The sequence below is a fragment of the Pinus tabuliformis genome, chromosome 9 (genome assembly GCF_031772625.1).
Source record: "Pinus tabuliformis cultivar Carrire ecotype Pingquan chromosome 9, CPIR1, whole genome shotgun sequence".
In the NCBI taxonomy this organism is placed as follows: domain Eukaryota; kingdom Viridiplantae; phylum Streptophyta; class Pinopsida; order Pinales; family Pinaceae; genus Pinus; species Pinus tabuliformis.
The window spans coordinates 1,709,464,286-1,709,486,587 of record NC_142307.1 but is presented as its reverse complement, the minus strand read 5'-3'; the positions used below and the strand labels follow the sequence as shown (position 1 = coordinate 1,709,486,587).

Genomic DNA, 22,302 nt, shown 5'->3' with positions numbered 1-22,302 from the left:
TACAAGAGTAATTTCAAGATAGTGTAACTAGTTTTTTAGTGTACATCACAGGCTAATTTAAGATAGTACTAAAATGTGCAAGATTTAGTCAAACTTTATCGGACTTTAACCTCAATAGAAAATAGGAACCAATGTAGTGTGGAATGGCCAAATTCTTCTACTTAACTGATGTCACTTTCACAAGCATTTCAAAATGATTTTAAGTCAAATACATTTTAACAATAATATTTTTTTGTTTGTTTGTGAGTTTAGTCTTGGAGTATCCACAGTAATAACCATATCTGTCAACGTTTCAAATCCCAACAGGGATCCATCATCAGGACAATTCTGAATGATGATAGAAGAAGAGCTTACTGATAAGATAAATAGTTATAAGATAATTTGATTTTAAGGAGATGAAAATCGGTTATTAATTTTTAATTTTAATTTATACTAATTATTAACAATATTAAAAGTTTTCTATTATAATCTTTAAATAAATTGTTTTTTATTTTTTTATTAATAGATTTCATATTAGTTGAATGCTATGATTAATTAGTTAAGGTAGATAAGGGAGGGGCAGCGGTGATCCTGGATAAAGAAGACTATATTTGTAAAATGAATGAACACCTCACTTGTGGCAGTTATAAAAGGCTTAACACTAATCCAATTCCTAAGATTATGAGAGAGGTCAAGAAGGCAATTTCAGATTCCAATCTTGATGAAAAATTAAAGAAGAGAATAACTCCTTGTGAAACCATCCCAAGAATTTATGGGTTGCCCGAGATCCACAAGGAAGGGGTTCCTCTTAGACCAATAGTTAATACTATTGGCTCCCCAACCTATGAACTCGCCAAGTATGTTGCGAAGATCCTTAGGCCTCTGGTTGGGAATACTGATTCTTTTATCAAGGACTCCCATGATTTTGTGAATCTTATAAAAAATGAGAGGGTAGACTAGGATGACATCCTGGTAAGTTTTGACATGGTATCCTTATTCACCAAGATTCCCTTGGATGAAGCTATTCAGGTTATAAAGGAGGTTACTGACCCAGAAACTGCAAAACTTGCTGAGATTTGTTTGCAGTCAACCGTTTTCACATTCCAAGGAGGATATTATGAGCAGACATCTGGGGTGGCAATGGGATCATCCCTCTCGCCAATTGTGGCCAACTTATACATGGAATACTTTGAAAAGAAAGCCCTTGAATCATACCCTTTGAGGCCAGCTTGGTGGAAACGATTCGTTGATGATACCAACCTAAAGTGGACTCATGGTGGGGCAGAGCTTGATAAGTTTTTTATGCACCTGAACTCTATCTCTCCCGAAATAAAATTTACTATGGAGCTGGAGGAAAACAATAGTATCCCATTTTTAGACATTCTTATCATCAGGAAAGGGGACAACTCTTTAGGACATAAGGTTTTTAGGAAGTCAACTCACACAGAAAGCTACCTCCACGCTGAATCCTACCATCACCCATCCCAAAAGTTTGGTGTGCTTAACAGTCTTGCCATTAGGGCCTTTCAAATTTCTGACTCTAAACATCTCAGGGAAGAGAAGGAACATTTATCTTCAGTATTTAAGAGTATAGGCTATAACGAAAAAGAAATTAAGAAAGCCATAGAGAGAGCGGAAAGAAGGGTGTTATCTTAGGAGCCTAAGGCCCAAGACCTACCTCAGTGTGGTAGAGTTTTCCTACCATATATTCAAGGGGTGACATATAAGATTGCCAAAATCTTGAGAAGGAAAGACATAGTCACATAGTTCTCAACACCTGGAACAATTAAACAAGGTATGAGGTCTGTCAAGGATGATATTGATAGACATCAACTCAAGGGAGTTTATAAAATTGATTGTTCTTGTGGCAAAAGTTACATTGGTGAAACAAGTCGTTCTTTGCAGAAAAGACTAAAAGAACATGGAGCAGATATTAAGAATGGAAGGTCTCGTACTTTGGCCCTTGTGGAGCATTCTTCGAAAACAAAACACCAAGTTTGTTTGGAGAGCGCCTCAATTATCTCAAGAGAAGAGCAATATCAGAGACGAAAGATTAGGGAGGCTCTTGAAATTATAAAACATCCACAGAATCTCAACAAGGACAATGGTATCGAGATCAGTGGAAGTTGGCTTCCCTTAATCAGAGGGATTAGGACCACCAAAACATCTCAGGTAATCAGATAGTTGTTTTCCTCTCCTGTCCTTATAACTATCTAATCTTATATTATTAATAAAAAAAAAATAAAATTAATAATTATTATTATTCTTAATAATAATTATCATTATTATTATTAAGTATTTGTAATAATAATTATCATTTAATTATAAAAATTATTTATAATAATAATAATAATAAATTATTTATAATAATAATAATAATGATTTTAATTATTTATAATAATAATTAGTTTTTAATTATAATATCTATTAATTGATTAATTTATCGATCAAACATTTCTTCTCTAATTAAGATATAATAAGAGTTAGTTTTAATTATCATAATATCTATTCAATTAATTATTAATTATTCAAATTAGACAAAAGAATATTAATCTAATATGAAATTGGTTATATTATTATTTATAAAAGTATTAAAATATATTATTAATAACAAGAATAATAAAAATAAATACAATTTATCTTATATAATAAAAATAATTATCTCTCAATTTTGTCATGCATAGAGATCCCATAGAAAATAATCCTTATAGCCAAAAGAACTTAATATTTGATAGAAATAAAAACGATCTCTTTCTAAATGAATTAAAAACTAATTTGCTTCCTTTATCTAGTATAGACAACATAGAAGACCTCTATCATAATTTTACTACAACCCTCTCATATTCTATTAACAAGTTCTCAATTGAAGTTTCAAATAATAAAAGAAATAGCAAAACCAACCCATGGTATGACAAAGATTGTAAAAGTGCGAGGAGAGCAATTAAGGAAGTTTTTGATGAATCTCTTAAAATGGGCAAGATAAAAATATACAAAGCCCTAACTAAAAGGAAAAAGAGGCAGTACATTCGTAAAAGACAAGAGAATCTCTTACACCTCTCTAAGGTAGCTCCTAAGAAATTTTGGAGGCAGATTCTGACTAGGAAAACTAAAGATAATAATAAAATTGCTCTACACGATTGGAATTCCTATCTTAAAAAGCTTTATGAATCTCCAAATGTCATGGATAACTTTGAAACCCTGCTCACAACGAAAGAAGTTTTCTCTTTAGAAGACATTGAGTTTGGGGTTAAACGCCTGGCTAATGGGAAAGCTAAGGACATTGAAGGTTACCAGGCGGAAATCTTAAAAATTGGAGGTCCTGTCCTCATCCCCCACATCCACAAGCTTTTCAATCAAGCAGTCAAGCAAGGGTTCCCTAAACCATGGATTGAGAGCCTCATTATCCCTATTTTTAAAAGTGGGGATACAAATAACCCCTCTAATTATTGGACAATTATGATCAGCCCTCTCTTAGCCAAGTTATATGGTAGTATTTTGGAAAATAAGTTGAGCATATGGCTTGAAAGTGAAGGTAAGCGGGCTAAAGGCCAAGCGGGTTTCAGAAGGCATCACTCAACAACAGACCACCTCGTTACGCTTAGGATCATTGTGGAGGAATGTCGTAATGATAAATCCAATCTCTTTTGTTGCTTTGTGGACTTTAGAAAGGCTTTCGATATGGTTCCTAGAAACAACCTTTGGAATAGATTAGAAGAGCTAAAGGTTCCTTTTGAGTTGAGAGCTGCCGCTATAAGGTTATACGAGAATGTAATTGCCAAGCTAAAGAGCAATGAGGGGTGGTCGAAAGATATTAAGTGTAATATCGGAGTTAAACAAGGTTGCCCCCTCTCCCCTACCCTATTTGGCATTTACATCAACAAGCTCGAAGGTTATTTAGAGGAAGCAGGATGTGCTGGCACGATCTTAGCTGGGATAGTCGTCATCCTTCTTCTCTATGCTGACGATATTGTTCTTCTCGCAAGGTGCCCATCTGATCTTGATAAGCAACTTAGGCTTCTTAAGGATTTCTGCTCTACCATGGGTATGATTGTTAACACTGACAAAACAAAAGTTATGATTATCAAATCCAAGAAGGACACTTATGCTAATTTTATGTATGACAATAATAACTTGGAGGAAGTGTATTCTTACAAGTACCTAGGAATTGATATTCATCACAAGCTCAACTGGAACTATAGCATTGAGAAAAGGATTAATGGGGGGTGGAAAGCTTATTTTGGTCTTGAAAATAATTGTAAAATGGCAAACCTTGTAATGTGGGATAAAAAGAAGTTCCTCTTTGAAACTTTAGTCACTCTTGTTAACCTATATGGATGTGAGGTTTGGAGTTGCAGCATCTCTAGAGAATCCTGGAGAAAGATTGAGCAAATCCAGAAGCGTTTTATAACGTATAACCTGAAAATTAAAAGCAATACACCCTATCCTATTCTCCTTATAGAAGTAGGTCTTTCCTCTATCAAGAGCCTAGCTATGATTAGGTTTCTGTTGTAGAAGCACAAACTCAATAACATAAGAGATCATAGACTTCTTAAGCGAGCTTTAAATTCCAGCCAAAACCATATAAGGCTCAAACGGGGGTGGTACAAAGACACGAGGGCCTGGTTAAACCATTGGGAGATCAACGAGAATGATGCATTGCAAAACATTAATAACATTAAAAATATTGTTACTTCTAAGTTCAAAGAAAAATGTGGTGTGAAAAAGATTTAGCAGCTAAAAGCAAATTAAGTTATTATAAGAAGGTCATCAACCCCACCCTAGAAGATCAAAGGTATCTCTCTATTTTAACTAGCTCAAAGAAGAAAATTAATATAGCGAAGATTAGAACGAACTCTCATGAGCTCCATAGTGAAACAGGTCGTTGGGCAGTTCCTAAAACACCATGGATGGAAAGGATCTGCCATCTCTGTGAGAATAGGAACATCGAGGATGAAAACCACTTCCTCTTAGAGTGCCCCACGTACGACCACATTAGATTTCAGTTTCATAATCTTTGTCGCAATACTGACCTTCCTAGCCTTTTACAGTGTCAAAATAATAGTGAGCTCGGCAGGGTTCTCTCCAAGTTTTTTTAGCATAGGAATAAAATCTTAGATCAAACTAAATAATTTGTTTCTTTAGGTCCGATAGACCAAAGTTTGGTCTCAATGGACGTTAACCATCATCATCATCATCACCATCAATAATAATAGTTATCATTATTATTAAGTATTTACAATAATAATTAGTATTTGATTATTATTATATCATCTATTAATCAATTAATTAATTAACTAATTAGTTTCTTTTAGAATTAAAATATAATAATTAGAAATTTTTTTAATTATAAAAAATCTATTCAATTAATTAACTATCTAATTACATCATCTAATATAAAATCTATTAAGAATAACAAAATAAAAAATAATTTATTAAAACATTATAATAAAAACCTTTAATACCGTTAATAATTATTATAAACAAAAATTAAAATTAAAATAATAGCCGACCTAATTTAAGATATAATAATTTATCTATTTTTTATTTTATTTTTTTATATATATTAGATCTATTCTATTAATTACAGTATTCACCTAATATGAAATCTATTAATAAAAAATAAAAAACAATTTATTTAAAGATTATAATAAAAAACTTTTGATACTGTTAATAATTATTATAAATAAAAATTAAAAATTAATAACGGACCTTCATCTCCTTAAAATCAAACTGTCTTATAACTATTTATCTTATCACTAAGCTCTTCTTCTATCATCATTCAGCTCTTCTTCTATCATCATTCAGAATTGTCCTGATGATAGATCCCTGTTGGGATTTGAAACGTTGACAAATATGGTTATTGCTGTGGATACTCCGAGACTAAACTCAAAAGAAAACTCAAAAGAAATGAACCACAGCTGCCTAAAATCCAGAACAATACTTTTTACTTCATAAAAGTACTGGAAGCTTTAGTTGTCATCTAGTCTTTATGCTATAGTATTAAAGACTATCCCTTCCAAACATAGGATCACAATGGATTTTTACATTATGATAGTCCTTTTCAGTGTTACATGGGGATGTGTCCTCAAGGCTATGTATGTGCTCCTTACCCTGCCTGTGCTCTCGGACATGGGTACTCCAAGGGAGATGTTCCCATATGTTCCCTTTGGGGGATGCGATGGGACATGATAGGAAACTTTCCCCTAAAAGATTGACATGGTTTCCTAAAAAATGAAATGTTCGCTTGACTAAGGACGTTCACTTTTGTGAAAAAAATGAAATGAAACGTTCCCATCTGTGGAAAAAATGAAAACACACACAAGAAAAACAAGTAAAAAAAGAAAAAGCCTAAGGTACCCTACTCTCTAAAACCCTAAAACGACCATCTCATTGCATTTTTATTTCACTTGCTGACTGTGAGAAGAGTCAATTAGTAGAAGAAATAGTGCATGAGGAGTTGAGGAGATTGCTGGATGCTGCAGTTGCTGCTGGCAGAGAATACATTAAACACTATTTAGTATTGCTGGTTGTGAGTCAAGATGTTGCTTGTGGGACCAAATACTTCAAGCACTATTACTGGTTTGACCTTGCTGTCTGGAGAGAACTTAGAGTACTTCAATGCTCAGAAGAGGTCGGACAGTCGATACTTAGAATAGACCTTGTTGCTGGGTGACAATACTCTATGTTATCATGTGTGTTTTATTATATATGTTATTGATGCATTGTTATGTATAACAGTATAAAGTTTCATTCATTAATTGTTGACATGTTACATTATGCTTTACGAATAATTTGTGTCAGTTTTCATATATTTCATGTTAAAATTTTTAGTAGTTTGGGCAGGGTCTGCTATGCTGGAGACCCTGACATCCGCTATGGCATTCCCTAGAATTTGGGGTGTGTTTGCACACATTTCCTAGATGCATTTCCCTTCTTCCGCATCCCGTGTTAGTCTTTAGTGGTATTTGAGAGAGTAAAATAAACTATTTTTATCAAAATACATTTCTATCAATTTTGCTATGCCCATCTACATCGATATTCCTTGTTTCTTGTTTACGGGTGTATCAATTGGAGGGATTAGATAACATAAGGTAGAAATTTACTAAACATTTGATTCTTGTCTCAGGTTCGTGGAATATGCATCTGTGGGGACAGTGGCATTGCCACAGGTTCAAGAGACAAGACTGTACGTTTTTGGTGTGTTGATGAAACAGAAAAGAGCAGATACACATTGTCAAAAACAATGGTGGGGCACAACAGCTTTGTGGGACCTTTGGCATGGATACCTGCTAATGAACGGTTTCCTGAAGGAGGGATCGTGTCAGGAGGAATGGATACTCTTGTCTTTGTATGGGATTTGAGCACAGCACAAGCAGTCCAGACCATGAAGGGCCATCAATTACAGGTCACAGGTGTTACTTTGGATGACCAGGGTGACATTCTATCTTCATCAATTGACTGGTACTTCCTGGCCTCTGATAGCAATAACATCTGAGCTACACTTTCAATGCATACCATTAAGGGTAAACATTGCCATCAGAGTAAATATTCAAGTTGAATTAAATCTTTTAAGAAACATTTTCCTAGAAGGCTACAAGGGTGATGCATTTTTTATAAAATATATGAACTATATCAGTCAAGATCAAACACGCTATTTCCTTTGTTTAGGGTGGGTCGTGACATTACTGCCAGAGTTTTGGTAATGTTAACAAATTACAAATAATATATAGATATACTATACACTAATTAGTTATGATATGTGAAATCAAATCAATTTGAATAAATTTGGATGGTATTAACAGTTCCATTAACTGCAACTGTTTGAGAAAATTCTTTGTTTGAAAATATATTGTTTGCAATGTTGTTAGAGCAATAATTGGATATACTATTATACAGTAGACAGAGATTCATTAGTGAGCAGTGAGTATCACTACTGCTGCAACAGATATCCCTATGCATATAAATTGCAACTTTTAAACTGCTTCACTGTCTGGCACTAATAAGTCTATGGAATACATGAGCTGAATTATGCTTCTTGCACGCGGTCATTCCACATAAACACGATCAAATTGATTAAGGTAAAGTGATTCGTTTTGTACTGCTAACAGACATCTGCCTTTAGGTAGGCGTTTGAAATAATCGTAGTAAAATAATTCTGTAATTTTGATGCTAAAGATTATATTGTCATATCTCGTTTTTGGGATGAGGCAAAACATGTTGTGGGCTATGGTTCCATAATTTTGTGTGGGTCTTTCATCTGTAAGTTGTAATAGATGTTCTTTTGATTGTTATGGCATCGTTGAATACCAAGATAACCCCTATTAATAACTAATGCAATGTTGATAATAACTTATAAGTCAAACTTGATGGGAGAATTCCTTTATGCGTAGCTATGCTGATGAAATCTTGTATACATCAACAATTGATATCGATTCATCTTATCTTTATCTACAGTTACATGAAAAGTGAAATGGCTTTGACAAAAAATTTTGGGCGAAACTTATGTAGCAGTTTGCCTTGGCGGATAAATCAGTGAAGCGCGACCCTTATAAGAGCCTTCAAGACTCGCGGGTCTTGACGAGTCATACGCTGAAATGAGTCACTCTCATAGAACCTGCGCATAAGACCCTTACCTGCACTGACTCAGATAAGGCTCACATTGACTCGTTGACTCACATATGACTCATATCAAACTCATACTGAACCGTATAAGACCCGTCCATGGCAGCAAATTTCAGTCTTTTTGTTTTTTCAATTTTTTTTGATTTTTTGATTTTTTTTTACCCTGTACAAGGATTATTTTCCCGATTTTTTTTCCTATATACAAGTCTAATATGGATCCTTCCCGATTTTTATATGAGTCGCCGAGTCAATAGCCAGACGAGTCATATACGAGTACAAGTTGTGCAACATTGGATAAAATATGCTTTAGTTATAAACTATTTTCCATATTTTACATGAATTTAGAACACAATTATGAAAACGAGTGGACTAGAGAAATACATTTGTTTACATTGTCATTTCAAAATGTTTTAGTTCTTTTGAATGTTTAGAAGCACTTACAAATTTTAGTGGCAGAGGATTAACACAATAAATCTATTCTTGGATGGATATATAATGTAAGTCCAGACTTCCTTGATTCAAGAGAATAAATCCATGATCAACCATATAGACCCTCTATGTATTTTTTAAAGACGTAATGGCCATTTTAGAGGAATCCCTTGATTAAAATAATAGGTATAAGATAAGATAGGATAGACAATTTAGGGATAAGATCAGTCTATTTTAGTGTGGACTCTTTCGGCTAAAGGTTGATTCTTATCCTCAACATTTAATTTTGAAACATATTTTTTTAAACTATAAATATATATTATTGTGCAGCACAAATTATCAGAGTCTAGTCTCATTTTCTTGTCTTCTTGTGTGTGTCTGCTATGAAAAACTAAGAATAGTATCAGAGCCTTTACCGGTGTTGAGAAACTGGGTTCTAGTGGGGGCATTATTGTGACCCAAGGCAGAGAGCATCCAATCTTGGAGACGAAGGATTTTTTATTTTATTTTATTTTAAGTTATTCCCTGTACTATTTATTTGATCAATAGATATACATGGCCTTTTATATCAAAAAATGGGCTGCTTAAGGAGCCTCCTTGAGCATACTCAGATCAGGCAGATTTACAAACAAAACTGCCCAGCAACAAATATTTGCCCCTTTGACATATAGCAAACCGTATACGTGTCCAATATAACATAAAGATTAATGAACAAGGTCCTGGCCACTTATTCCCAAATCCCACATATCACTTAAGCTTCAACACATTAATCAAGTAGTTCCTACGTTGGGCTGGGGGTCATTATAATCCTTGGGGTTTGGTCCCTATCCTTTAGTAGTAGGCTTCGGGTTGAGTATAACTGGTTCCCAACCATCCTTGCTAGGGTGGGATTGAGGATGCTTTTTGAGTTTCAGCCTTTGACATGGCAAGATTGAGTATCGGGGATTTGTTATTCTACTAAGCAGGAGCAGGGGCCAATCGTGACATCGTTGCACATGTTGCCTAAATAGCACTTCTAATCCTTTTCCGAGGCCTTCCAATTTCAACCTTTGATATGGCAAGATTGAGCATGGGGAATTTGTCATTCTATTAAGTAGGAGGAGGGGTCTAATTGTGGCATTGTTCCATGTCTTCCATAATAGCACTTCCAATCCCTTGATGGGGCCTTCCATCACGACATTGTGGCTGTGTGGATTGAACCAACTAGATAAGAGAGGCCTTGGGAGACTCCCTACTCATAGAATATGTTGCATAGGTTGGCCCGTAAAGGGAAAGCCATTGGTACAAGTGGGTCATGTCTATCTCAGTCTAATGAACCTAGATGACAATTTGCATGTATAGTTTCACACAAATTAATGAGTTGTCATATCGTGAAACTTAAAGTCACTTGGTTGGAATTTGTGTTTGACTTTGTTGACCATGAAGTTTAGTGAAAATTTGGTAGCTCAAAATTGTGTTATAAAATCTAAGATCAAGTTCAAGAATCTATATAGTTCAATATTTTAAAACCTCGGGTGTTAGTTTGATTGGTAGATGCTTTTGTGAGAAAGCTCTTGGAGGTCTCGTTGAGTTCCTTAGTGTTACCAGTCAATCATTTTGTTGGGTTACTATCATGCTCCATCCAACAAATTGGAGAATGGGGGAATTTGTGGAGGCTCTAGCAAGGTACTAACATCCTTATTTGGAATGCCTAATATATGAGCGAGTGAGAGACTATATTTATTTGCAAAAAATATAATTCAAAATTTTCAAAAATAAAAATTTTATCACCTAAGGCATGGGCAAGTGAGGCATTGCATTTCTTTGGAGAAAATATAATTCAAATAGTTTAGAATTTAAAAATACATCTAATAATATTTAATATGCTCATGAAACATATTTGGTAAAAATGGAAATGGCATGGCAACATTAAACATATATTTCTTTAATTTTTTTGAGTAGAAGAATAGGCAATTGGGCCAGTCTCATATTCACGTGACATAGGGTCGATTCCAACTGCTACCACTATAACCCCTAGGTGAACCAAGCCGCCCTTAGCATGTGGACATTGGTAAACTCGGGGGATTTGAATTTGGAATCTCTTGATACATAACACTTCATTTTCATAGCAATTGCGAATTGCGCTGCTCCTGGGGGTCTAACATTAAACATATATTTCAAAAATATAATATCTTGTTAAAAATTTAGGGGTTTAGGTTAGGTTTTGTTTGCTTTTTCCTGTTTTAAAACCAAAATCGAATTAGTTTGAAAGACTAAAAAAATGTGGCTAGAAGTTCATTTAGGGTTGAAGTTCGACGAATTTTAATTTCAAGCTTGAAATTTGCATAACACAGTGACTAAGCCATGAGAAGCTTCTAGTTAGCTGAGTGATTACATACGACATCATTTACTTATATCTATATGAGAGATCACTTCAACTTTAGTTAGTTTCCATGCTGCTGGGAACTCAACAACTCATGGGAGTTTATTACCCAATAGGGTTTCTTCCGTGATAATCGTTCTGGGAAGGAACTACTGAAAGACAATGGAGGCCCAACCATAGGTAGATTGTTAAAATTGGCAACTAGGGCCAAATTCCTCCTTGGGACAATTCATATGATGGAGATGATTATTGCATTGGATTCCTCTTTTCGAGAGGTCCAAGTTTGATATAAAGATCATCTCATTCGGACAAGCAGAAGTGAAATTTTGAATTTATTCTCTCTCATGCACAAATTGTTAAGGTCGGCCTCAGCTTAATGTAGGCTCAAGAAGCCCAATAGATGTGTCCTTTCACCTTCAGCGAATCGTATAAATAGGAGTGACCTCTCACCTCATTTGGAATTCAATCACTCATCAATTCTTCTCATTCCTAATCAGATTGGTTCATACAACTTGGGGATCATCTCTCTCTCTCACACGTGTGGATGAATGACGAATTTCTGGGATAGTTTGCAGGCCGAAAATTTCAGAGTTTCAGGACAACGTTGACCAAAGGGTTATTACCCAAGTTTGATTGCGTTTTTGAGGGCAAAAGTTTGATCTCCTTAGGTCGCATTTCTGGACATAGAAATCGAGATTTTCTGAGCATATTCACTTCTGTTTGATCGCAGAAAATCACAACAAATTTTCTCTCTCCTCTGACCAAGTTTGACTGAGCTGTTTTGGGTTGCATTTGACCTCCAATTTAGGCCAAGTTTGACCAAGGAAGACGACGTTGCATTGGTGAAGTTTTGCTGTTGTTTTGACTAGCGTTGACTTTCTGGTTAGGGCTGAAGTTTGACTACAGAATTTGACAGGGCTGATTTGACTGTGTATTGGGCAAGTGAATTTGATTTTTGTACTCTCTCTCTCTCTGTTGAACTATTGAATAATAATAAGAAGATTTGATCAAAGGGTTTTCCCCACATTAGGGTTTTTCCCTGGCATCTGCAAAATCTAGTGTCCTCTTGTCTTGGCTTGTCTTTTGCATATGTTTTTATGTTCTATCTGCATTTACTGTCAATGTGATTAAGTTAATGTGATTGCTACTGGAAATAATTGGAAATTGTCATTGGGTTGCTAAAGGAACATTGAAGTAAATTGTGCTAAGCATAGAACATACCATTATTATCTAAAATTAACATGGTTTCAGAGCTCAGATGAAGACAAAACCGGAGCAAGAGTGAGGAAAAACAATCCCTAAGGGAAGCTGTTGGACAAGAACTTGGAACTAGCCTCAATGACGACTACATCTTACTTCAAATCCGAGGACAGGCTTAAGGACAAATCCGACTATCATGCATGGAAGATGTCTTTGGATTTAACTTTGGAAGAAAATGATCCTATGGACTATGTCAAAGGAAGAGTGGTGGAGCCTCCTTCAAGTGCACTCGCTGTTGATTCTATTCACAAGCATTTGGTTGCCTATATTTCTGATTTGGAAACATCTAAGGAGATGTATGACAAGTTGGTTGGGATGTTCGAAGGAAATAATGCAAATCAAGTCATCTTTCTCAAGAAAAAGTTAAAAGACATCAAGATGGATAGAGGAGAATCCATTCAATCCTACTTCACGAGGATTACCGAAATCAAGCATGATCTCCTATCTTTTGGAGATGTTGTTGGTGAGAGGGAGCTCACTCTTATTGTAGTTGGAGGCCTTGCAAGAGAATGGGACGTGTTTAACACTACCATCCTCAATAATGACAAGATTCTGGGATTTGATGAATTATTGGCTGGATGCACTCAAGAAGAAATTAGGATGATGGAAAGAGACAAGCCCTCAATTGGAAACAACCCTACCACCTTCTCCGCTTATGTTAAAGGGAAGAACAATGCTGGTTCAAGAAGACAAGGTCAAGGGTTCAAGCCGAGATTCAAAGAAGGAAGAAAAGGAAGATGCTTCAATTGCAACAGGTTTGGCCACTTTGCTAGAGAGTGTCCTCACAAGAAGAATACTCCAAGAGATGATGACAACAACCACAACAATTACAAAGGCAATGACAATCAAAGGAACAACAAGTTCAACAACAAAGGGAAGAGGAATGCTCTCGTTGTTCGATATGGAAATGGTCGTCCTCCCAAGAAGTCGAGAAACTCCAGGTATGAAGAAGCTAATATCGTAGAAAAGCAAAAAGAATTTTATCTTATTTCTGCCCTCACCATTGCCTCTCCTTCGGATACATTATATCATTGGTTGATTGATAGTGGTGCCTCAAGCCACTTCATTGGGTACAAGGAAGCCCTCTCAAACTTGATTGAAAAGAAGAAAAATATGGAGATTTTACTTGGGGATAATGCCACTTATACCGTGAAAGGAATTGGGACTGCTACTCTTCACTTAAATCAAGGTCAAACCCTTCATTTACAAGAAGTGTTGTATGTACCCGATCCGAAAAAGAACCTGGTCTCTATTTTTGTGATGGAAGATAAAGGTTTCAAGGTGACATTTGTTGATGGGAAGGTTCATGTTTGGCAAAGGAACCCGAAAGATGCATTCACACTTGGATTTAGGGTTGAAGGTCTCTATCAGGTTGGAGGAAGTTCGTTGGGAGCAATGACTTGCGATACTTCTCTTCAATCCGAATTATGGCACCGAAGATTTGCTCACCTTCATTACAAAGCCTTACCTGATGTAAGGAAGATGGTCACAAGTATGCCCGAATTCAACTTAGATCATGAAGGAGTTTGTCAGGGTTGTGTAGCTGGAAAACAGACAAGGGGACCATTCCCCTCAAGTGAAAATCAAACTACCGATATTTTTCAATTGGTCCATTCTGATCTATCAGGTATGTTTCCCGTAACATCTTTGGGAGGATATTTGTACTATGCAATTTTTGTGGATAACTTCTCTCGCAAAACATGGATCTATTTCTTAAAGAAGAAATCCGAAGTGTTCAAATGGTTCCGCTCTTTCAAAGCCTTGGTCGAGAATCAAATAGGGAAGAAGATCAAAATATTGAGGACCGATAATGGAACCGAATATGAGTCAAATGAATTCAATGACTATTGTAGAGAAGTTGGCATTAAGAGGGAGACCACTACTGCATATACTCCTGAAAAAAATGGTGTTGCCGAAAGGAAGAATCGAACTATCATAGAAGCCACCTGTGCCATGCTTCATGACCAAGGTCTATTGAAGTTCTTATGGGGAGAAGCTGCCAACACCATTGTGTATGTTCAAAATAGATGCCCGCATCAAGCATTGGACTTCAAGACACCCGAAAAAGTTTTCACCGGTAAGAAACCTGATGTTTCTCATTTTAGAATTTTTGGTTGTCCCGTATATTTTCATGTGTCGAAAGAGAAAAGAAACAAGCTAGATGCATCTGGGAAGAAATGAATGTTTTTGGGCTATAATGAAACTTCGAAGGCATATAGAATTTATGTGTGTGGTTGAAGAGAAGTAGAAATAAGTCACAATGTCACTTTCAATGAAGATTCTGCCCTTAGGAAAGTTTGAGATCTTCCTATCCCTAGGAAGGACAATGATGATGATGCAGGAAAGCAGGATGAATCTCCGACAGATGATCCAATGCCCGATGTTGTAGGTATGATGTCGAGAGACATGTTGCACCAAGGGGAACATTTCGTGAAAGCAAGAAGCCGAATAGATACCATGAGTACTTAGCTGCCATGAGTACCATAGTACAATCTGAGCCATGTACATTCGAAGAAGCCGTGAAGCACCAAGTTTGGAAGGATGCGATGAATGAGGAATATGAGTTGATCACAAAGAATGATGTCTGGGATGTGGTTCCTAGACCCAAGGAGACGTCAATGGTCACTTCAAAATGACTTTACAAAATCGGGCTGAAGGGAGTGATGAAAATTTTAAAGCCAGGTTCGTTGCTCGAGGCTTCTCTCAAAAGGAAGGAGTAGACTATGACGAGATATTTGCACTGATTGCCTGATACACCACTATCCGATCCATCATTGCTCTCGCAGCCTCTCAAGGATGGAGCCTACACCAATTGGATGTCAAAACTGCTTTCTTGCATGGCTCACTTAAGGAGGAAGTCTATGTAGAACAACCCGAGGGGTTCGAAGTTCAAGATCGTTAGACATATGTATGTAGGTTGAGGAAATCCCTCTATGGGTTGAAGCAAGCCCCCAGGGCTTGGTATGAGAGGATAGATAGCTATCTTATGAGGCTGGGATTTACAAGGAGTGAAGCTAACGCGAACCTATATTTCGAGGTTGAAAAGGACAAGCCTCTCATTTTGGTCCTTTATGTGGATGATCGCTTTCTGATAGGTGATGACCTTCTCATTCATCAATGCAAGAGGGAGTTGGCTTCCGAATTCGAAATGAAGGACTTAGGATTGATGCACTATTTCCCAGGGCTGGAGGTCTGGCAAAAGCCAGGTGTGTTTTTCCTTTCTCAAGGAAAATACATTGTGAAGCTGCTTGAGAGATGTGGGATGGTGGATTGCAAGTTAGTGTTTACTTCGATGGAACTCAACTTCTAGAAGCTATGTGAAAGTGTTGCTGGGCCCCAATTAGCGAACCCTTCCGAGTATCGTCAACTTGTGGGGGCCCTGATGTTCTTGGTAAACTCTCGTCCTAACATATGCTTCACCGTGAACACGTTGAGTCAATTTATGGTCGAGCCTCGTCACATTCATTGGATTTTTGCTAAGAATCTCTTGAGATATCTCCGAGGCACAATCAACTATGGACTAAGATGCACTGCAAGGAATTTGAGGCTACATGGATATACAAATGCTGATTGGGCTGGCAGTGTGGTGGATCGTAAGAGAACGTCTGGGTGTTGCTTCTCTTTGGGGTCTTGCTTAATATCTTGGATGAGCAGGAAACATAAATCAGTTGCTTTAAGCACGACCAGGCCAAATGCATTGCTGCGAGTATGGTCTATTGTGAAGTTGTTTGGTTGAGGAAGCTCTTCAGTGAGTTATTTGAGCACGTGTTGGATACCACCGTAATCTTCTACGACAACCAAAGTGGGATTCGCCTTTCAGAGAATCCTGTGTTCCACGACCACTCCAAGCAAATTGATATCGGTACCATTTTATTCGAGATATGGTACAACGGGGAGCAATAAGGCTCCTACACATCAGGATGGATGAGCAGGTCGCAAACATTCTCATGAAGCCTTTAGGGAAGGTCAAATTCTTAACCTTTCGAGAGAGACTTGGAGTCGTGGAGGAGGGTCCCAAATGAGTTAGACATTGAGCTTTGGATGCTCCTGGGGGCTTGGGTTACTTCTTGGAGCTATGAGCGACCATAGGGTGAGTGGTTCATGTGAAAATTTGGTGACCCAAATTCCTACTGCAAGAACTGATTAAATTTATCTTGCTTGTTAATTTTCTGAATCAAGTTATTTATAGCGTTACACAGTAAACAACGAAATAAAATCTACTGCAACCTTCACAATATGAAATACTGCGGAAACAAAATACTGCACAAGAGAGAAATAAACACACAATTACACCCAGTGTTTTTAAAACCGTTTTCAAAAACCGGTTACCGGTCAAACCGGCCGGTTAGCAAGGCTGCCGGTCCGAACCGGCCAAAAAACCCGGTTTGACTTGGCATTTCACCTTTTTTTGGCCCTAACCGGTGAAAACCGGCCGGTTTAGGACGGAACCGGCCAGTTTGTATCAAACCGGCCGGTTTAGGACGGAACCGGCCGGTTTGTATCAAACCGGCCGGTTTGTATCAAACCGGCCGGTTCTGTCCTAAACCGGCCGGTTTTAGGCACGCCCACCGTAAAGTTTAAAAACCATATTTTTCACTGTGTTTCAGGGGTTTTGGGGGGAAACTAAGGGTGTTTCAACCCTAACAATGTTAGCAATTAATGGTAATGTTAAATTCTTAAAGTAAAAGTGACATTTCCTTTAATTTTCATTTTCATCCTTTTACTTAAATTTTTAACATTACCATGAAATGACTCAGGATGTTTGAGAGTGGTTTCGACCTCATTGGATTTCATATGGAGAAACTAGAATTTTAGATTTCACTCAAAATTCAGCAGACTTAATGGTTTTCAGGATTTCATGGTTTGGGGCTAAACAATAAATGCAATCGAAGCTCCAAATGATGAGCAAAACTCCTGATCTAGATGCCATTGTGTTGGACAATATTGATCCAACATCAGAATGGGTGGAGGAGACTGAAGAACCTGTGTTTGAGGCTGATTTTGATATCGACATGGCTTTAGCGGGGGATGATACAAATTATGTGGTGGCATCAGAACTAGGATCAATAGCGGCATCAAGGAAAGGCAAAGAACCAATGGAAGGCACTAGTCATGCAGGTCGACAAACTCGTGCTTCCATTAGGTCCACTTCTATTGTCATTGGTGGCATTAATACTGAGGTTGCAGATCAGGCTGAGGCATCCTCAGACTCTGAACCAGATGATGTCTATGACTCTATGTAGCTCCTGATGATGATCCTGTGTCTAGTAGTGGTGATGAACTTGATGATTGATCATGTGTACACTGTAGACTTGTAGTAGGTCAATGGCCTCATAGCTTGCCGCATTGTTTTTGGACTTTATAGGCCATTTAGAGCCTCATTTCTTATGTATTTTGCTATTTTGTCGATGATATGTATTGTACTCGGTGCCATTTTGATATATTCACCTTTACATGGTATATAAATGAGAAAACTTTGCATATTTTGTCTCTATTGGCTTGGAATCATGGTTTTACATCTTAAAAATAGTTTTGTTTCATTAAAAATTAATTATTTAATGTATTTTTTTAAAACCGGTTCGTTTAGACCAAACCAGTCCCGGTTAGATCGGTTCCGGTCGGTAAACCGGTTCATTAGGTGGATCGGTCCGGTCACCGGTTCCGGTTTTAAAAACATTGATTACACCGTTGTTTTTGGACCAATGTCCCCGGAAAAACCAAACTTGGGAAAATTGGTGCAACAGTTGAGGGTTTTATTATTATGCAGTAGTAATCTGAGTACAAATCATTAGATGCCCAAACTGGCAATCTGATACAGAGAATAAACTGGCAAAGAGGTAGTGAGAAAAAAATCTCACATTGTCACTAGCGATCCGAATCTGATCCAGGCTCTGGATGGCTAGCCCCAGTTGCCTCTACGTCACTCTACGCAAATTTGCATCACATCCGAGACTGCGTCACCTCCTCCTCTGATCTTATGTTGGCTGGAAACTCGAGCCTCTGGTCCTCCGGTCACATACCCTGAGTTCTGGCACTAGATCTTGATTGCTCCTCAGAAGAATTTCAGACTCCCTTTGAAGCACTGCACTGCCTCTCTGAACCGCTCTCTGCCTTCTCTGCCTTAGACTCTCCGGATCTGGAAAAACTCTCCTCCGGTCTACTATCCCTACCCCTCTCTCACTGCTTTGACTTTACTGAATCACTTTCAGCAACTCACAACTGCTACTCAGGAAATTGACTTCCAAGCAAAATCGAACTGCACAAGTGTGTCCTCCAAATGCCCCATCGAACTCCTCCTTATAGTCTCTCGTTGGAGCACCAACGACCAAGATTAAAACATAATCAACGACTAAGATTAACTGGGAGTTGATCCTCGTCTTCTTCTAGCAGATTTGCACCAGATTTAATTAATACCCTTTAATTAACCAGATTTCCTAAGTTTAGACTTAGGGAACCATTTAAAAAAGTTAATTATTTTAATTAAATCGTCTCTAGGTGGAATTTTCCCAAATGATTTGGGTATTGGAGAATGCATGTCTTAGCCTCTCTGCAAAATCTCGAGGCTAGAGCTCATTCGATGCTATAGAAATCAACACTCCCTCTTAGCGAGGAATGTGCTCAAGTGCTGCAACCTACTGAAGCATCACTCTATCTTGGCACCATCTCCTGCTGCGCTGCTAATGTCTGGCTGCTGCTGCCCACCAACCACTGCGCAACTTTGATTGCTGCATCTGTGTTGCTGCTGGTCTTGCTGCCAACACTGCATCTGCACTGCAACCTTCTCCATTTGTTGCTGCTGCAACTGCAACGGAAAAGCATCCAAAATACTGAACCAACTGTGGTTAGTATGATGCATCTGTCGTCCGAGTTCTAACTGCTACTAGCCTCTGTGCTGTCACTGAAGCCTCTACGTTGTTGTTGACTCTGCACTGTGCCAACTGCACTGCTGCCAACTCTGCTCTGCGCTGCTCAGTCTCTGACCTGCTACTAGCTACTGCATCTGTCACTCTGGCACCTGACTGCACCAACTACCACTGATCCATCTTGCTACTGCATGTCTTGGGCTCCCGTAGCAAGGTACTGATTCATGAGGTGGACCTCCTCAAGAATCCTGCCCATCCTGTAGCTCTCTGGGGCTACAACTCTAGATCACCCCACCTCACCTTGGAGGCATCTCGGCGATCATGGCAAACTCTTCCTCCAATTTGGAGGACAACCTGTCGATCTTAGCGGACGCAGCCTGCTAATCTTGCTTCTCCTCCTTGTCCTTCTTTCTGAGAGGACACTGAGTGCTGTAGTGGCCTTACTCACCACACCTGAAGCACTTGATCTTCGAAATATCCTCTCTTCTGCGCTGCTCCTGCTGCCCCTTTGATGCAAGGGCTACGTCCTCCTCTTCCTTCACTTGCTTCTTCCCACTGTTGCCGCCGCCACTGATGGTGGCCTTCACTAGATAACGCCTCATTTCCTCTTACTGCAGATCAAACCACACACGTTCTCAATCTGGCAGTTTTTCTTTGCCCAGGATACTCTGGACGAAAACTTGCCAATCTTTAGAAACACTGTTCAACACTAATAATACAAACTTTGTAGGTTGGGGTGCTGATCCTACTGAAGCCTGTTGATCCTGAACATCTTGAAGTTTAGTAAGGAAGGGGTCTACACACTCCCCTTTCTGCATCCTCGTGCATCTCAGCTTCCCCTCAAGGTACATCTTCTGCTGCTCGGAAGATCCTTCGTACAACGTAGCTAATGCCTCCCACATCTGCCAGGCAGTATCTTTGCCAGATATGTGGGATACCACATGATCTCGAACCCCATCGAGAATAAACCTCTTAGCTCTTGCCATCTCCTTCTTGTACTTCTTGAGCGGATCTGCATCGACGGGTACAACTACCACACTATCGACATAAGTTTTGAGATCATGCTCATCTAGAAGGCAGGAAATTCTAGCCTTCCAGATCACATAGTTGGAGGCTCCGTCCAACTGATCTTGATCTCTCAACCTAGTTGATGCCATCTCTCTGAAAAATATGTTGAACTCCTCTTCTCCTCTGCACAACTATTGCCCAGCTATTCACACTCCCTTCTGGAGTGAGAAATCCTGCACACAACTACTGCTGCTCTGCTGGGAAAATTCGAACTTCTTGGCTAGAAGTCCCCTGAGGAAAGAATTCCCTCAGTATGTGCTCTCCTCTCCTTCTGACGCTATTCTGCTAGCAACTGCTACAAAATGACTGCATCCCAGCTGAAAATCTGCTCTGCAAGGAAACTGCTACTACTTCCTCGACCTTTGGAACTCTTCAATTTGGGAAATTTTATTCTATGTCGACTCACTTAGAGAAGTAAAATTCCCATGAAAAATTGACCCTTCTGGCCAAGGAAATACATTGCACTGAGCTCTCCGGCTTACGATTTGTTCTCTGATACCATGTCAAAATTCGGTGACCCAAATTCCTACTGCAACAACTGATTAAATTTCTCCTACTTGTTAATTTTTGAATCAAGTTATTTACAGTGTTACACAGTAAACATCGAAATAAAATCTACTGCAACCTTCACAATATAAAATACTGCGGAAACAAAATACTGCACAGGAGAGAAATAAACACACACACAATTACACTGTTGTTTTTGGACCAATGTCCCCAGAAAAACCCAACTTGGGAAAATCGGTGCAACAACTGAGGGTTTTATTATTATTCTGATACAAAGAATAAATTGGGAAAGAGGTAGTGAGAAAAAATTCTCACACTATCTATGGCGATCTGAATCTGATCAAGGCTTTGGATGACTCGCCCCACGTTGCCTCTGTGTCACTCTACGCAGATTTGCGTCACAGCCTCTAGAGATTGTGTCACCTCCTCCTTTGATCTTCTGCTCGCTGGAAACTCGACCCTTTGGCCTCCAGTCTCACACCTTGACTTCTGGCACTAGATCTCGACTGCTCCTTAGAAGAATTTCGGACTCCCTCTGAAGCACTGCGCTACCTCTCTGAACCTCTCTGCCTTCTCTGCCTTGCACTCTCTAGATCTGGAAAACTCTTCTCTAGTCTACTATCCCTGCCCCTCTCTCGCTGCTTCGACTTTACTGAATCACTTCCGGCAACTCACAACTACTACTCAAGAAATCGACTTCCTAGCAAATCAAACTGCACAAGTGTGTTCTCCAAGTGCCCATCGAACTCCTTCTTATAATCTCTCGTTGGAGCACTGACGACCAAGATTAAAACATAATCAACGATTAAGATTAACTGGGAGTTGATCTTCGTCTTCTTCTAGAAGATTCACACCAGATTTAATTAATACCCTTTAATAAAGCAAATTTCCTAAGTGTAGACTTAGGGAACCATTTAAAAAAGTTAATTATTTTAATTAAATCATCTCTAGGTGGAATTTTCCCAAATGATTTCCGGGTATTGGAGAATGCATGTGTCTTAGCCTCTCTGCAAAATCTCGAGGCTAGAGCACATCCGATGCTACAGAAATCAACAGTTCACCTTCCCCTAGTTGTGCGCCATGTACAGGGTGAGTGGTTCACCTTCCCCTGTACCCCATTATGGTTGACATGTGTGTAGGTTGAGTGGTTCACCTTCCCCTCCAATTGACATATGCATAGGATGAGTGGTTCACCTTCTCCTGTCGATGCCC

At 38.4% G+C, this 22,302-nt stretch overlaps 1 protein-coding gene across 3 annotated transcripts in view; it reads left to right on the top strand.

The window, feature by feature from the left end:
• LOC149155519 (transducin family protein / WD-40 repeat family protein) overlaps positions 1-22,302 on the top strand; it is a 440,469-nt gene that overhangs the window by 43,831 nt on the left and 374,336 nt on the right. For all 3 annotated transcript variants that reach the window (XM_089445676.1, XM_089445674.1, XM_089445675.1), the window contains exon 2: positions 7,106-7,440. In XM_089445676.1, coding sequence (XP_089301802.1) covers positions 7,106-7,440 — 335 coding nt within the window. The remainder of the gene's footprint in view (positions 1-7,105; positions 7,441-22,302) is intronic.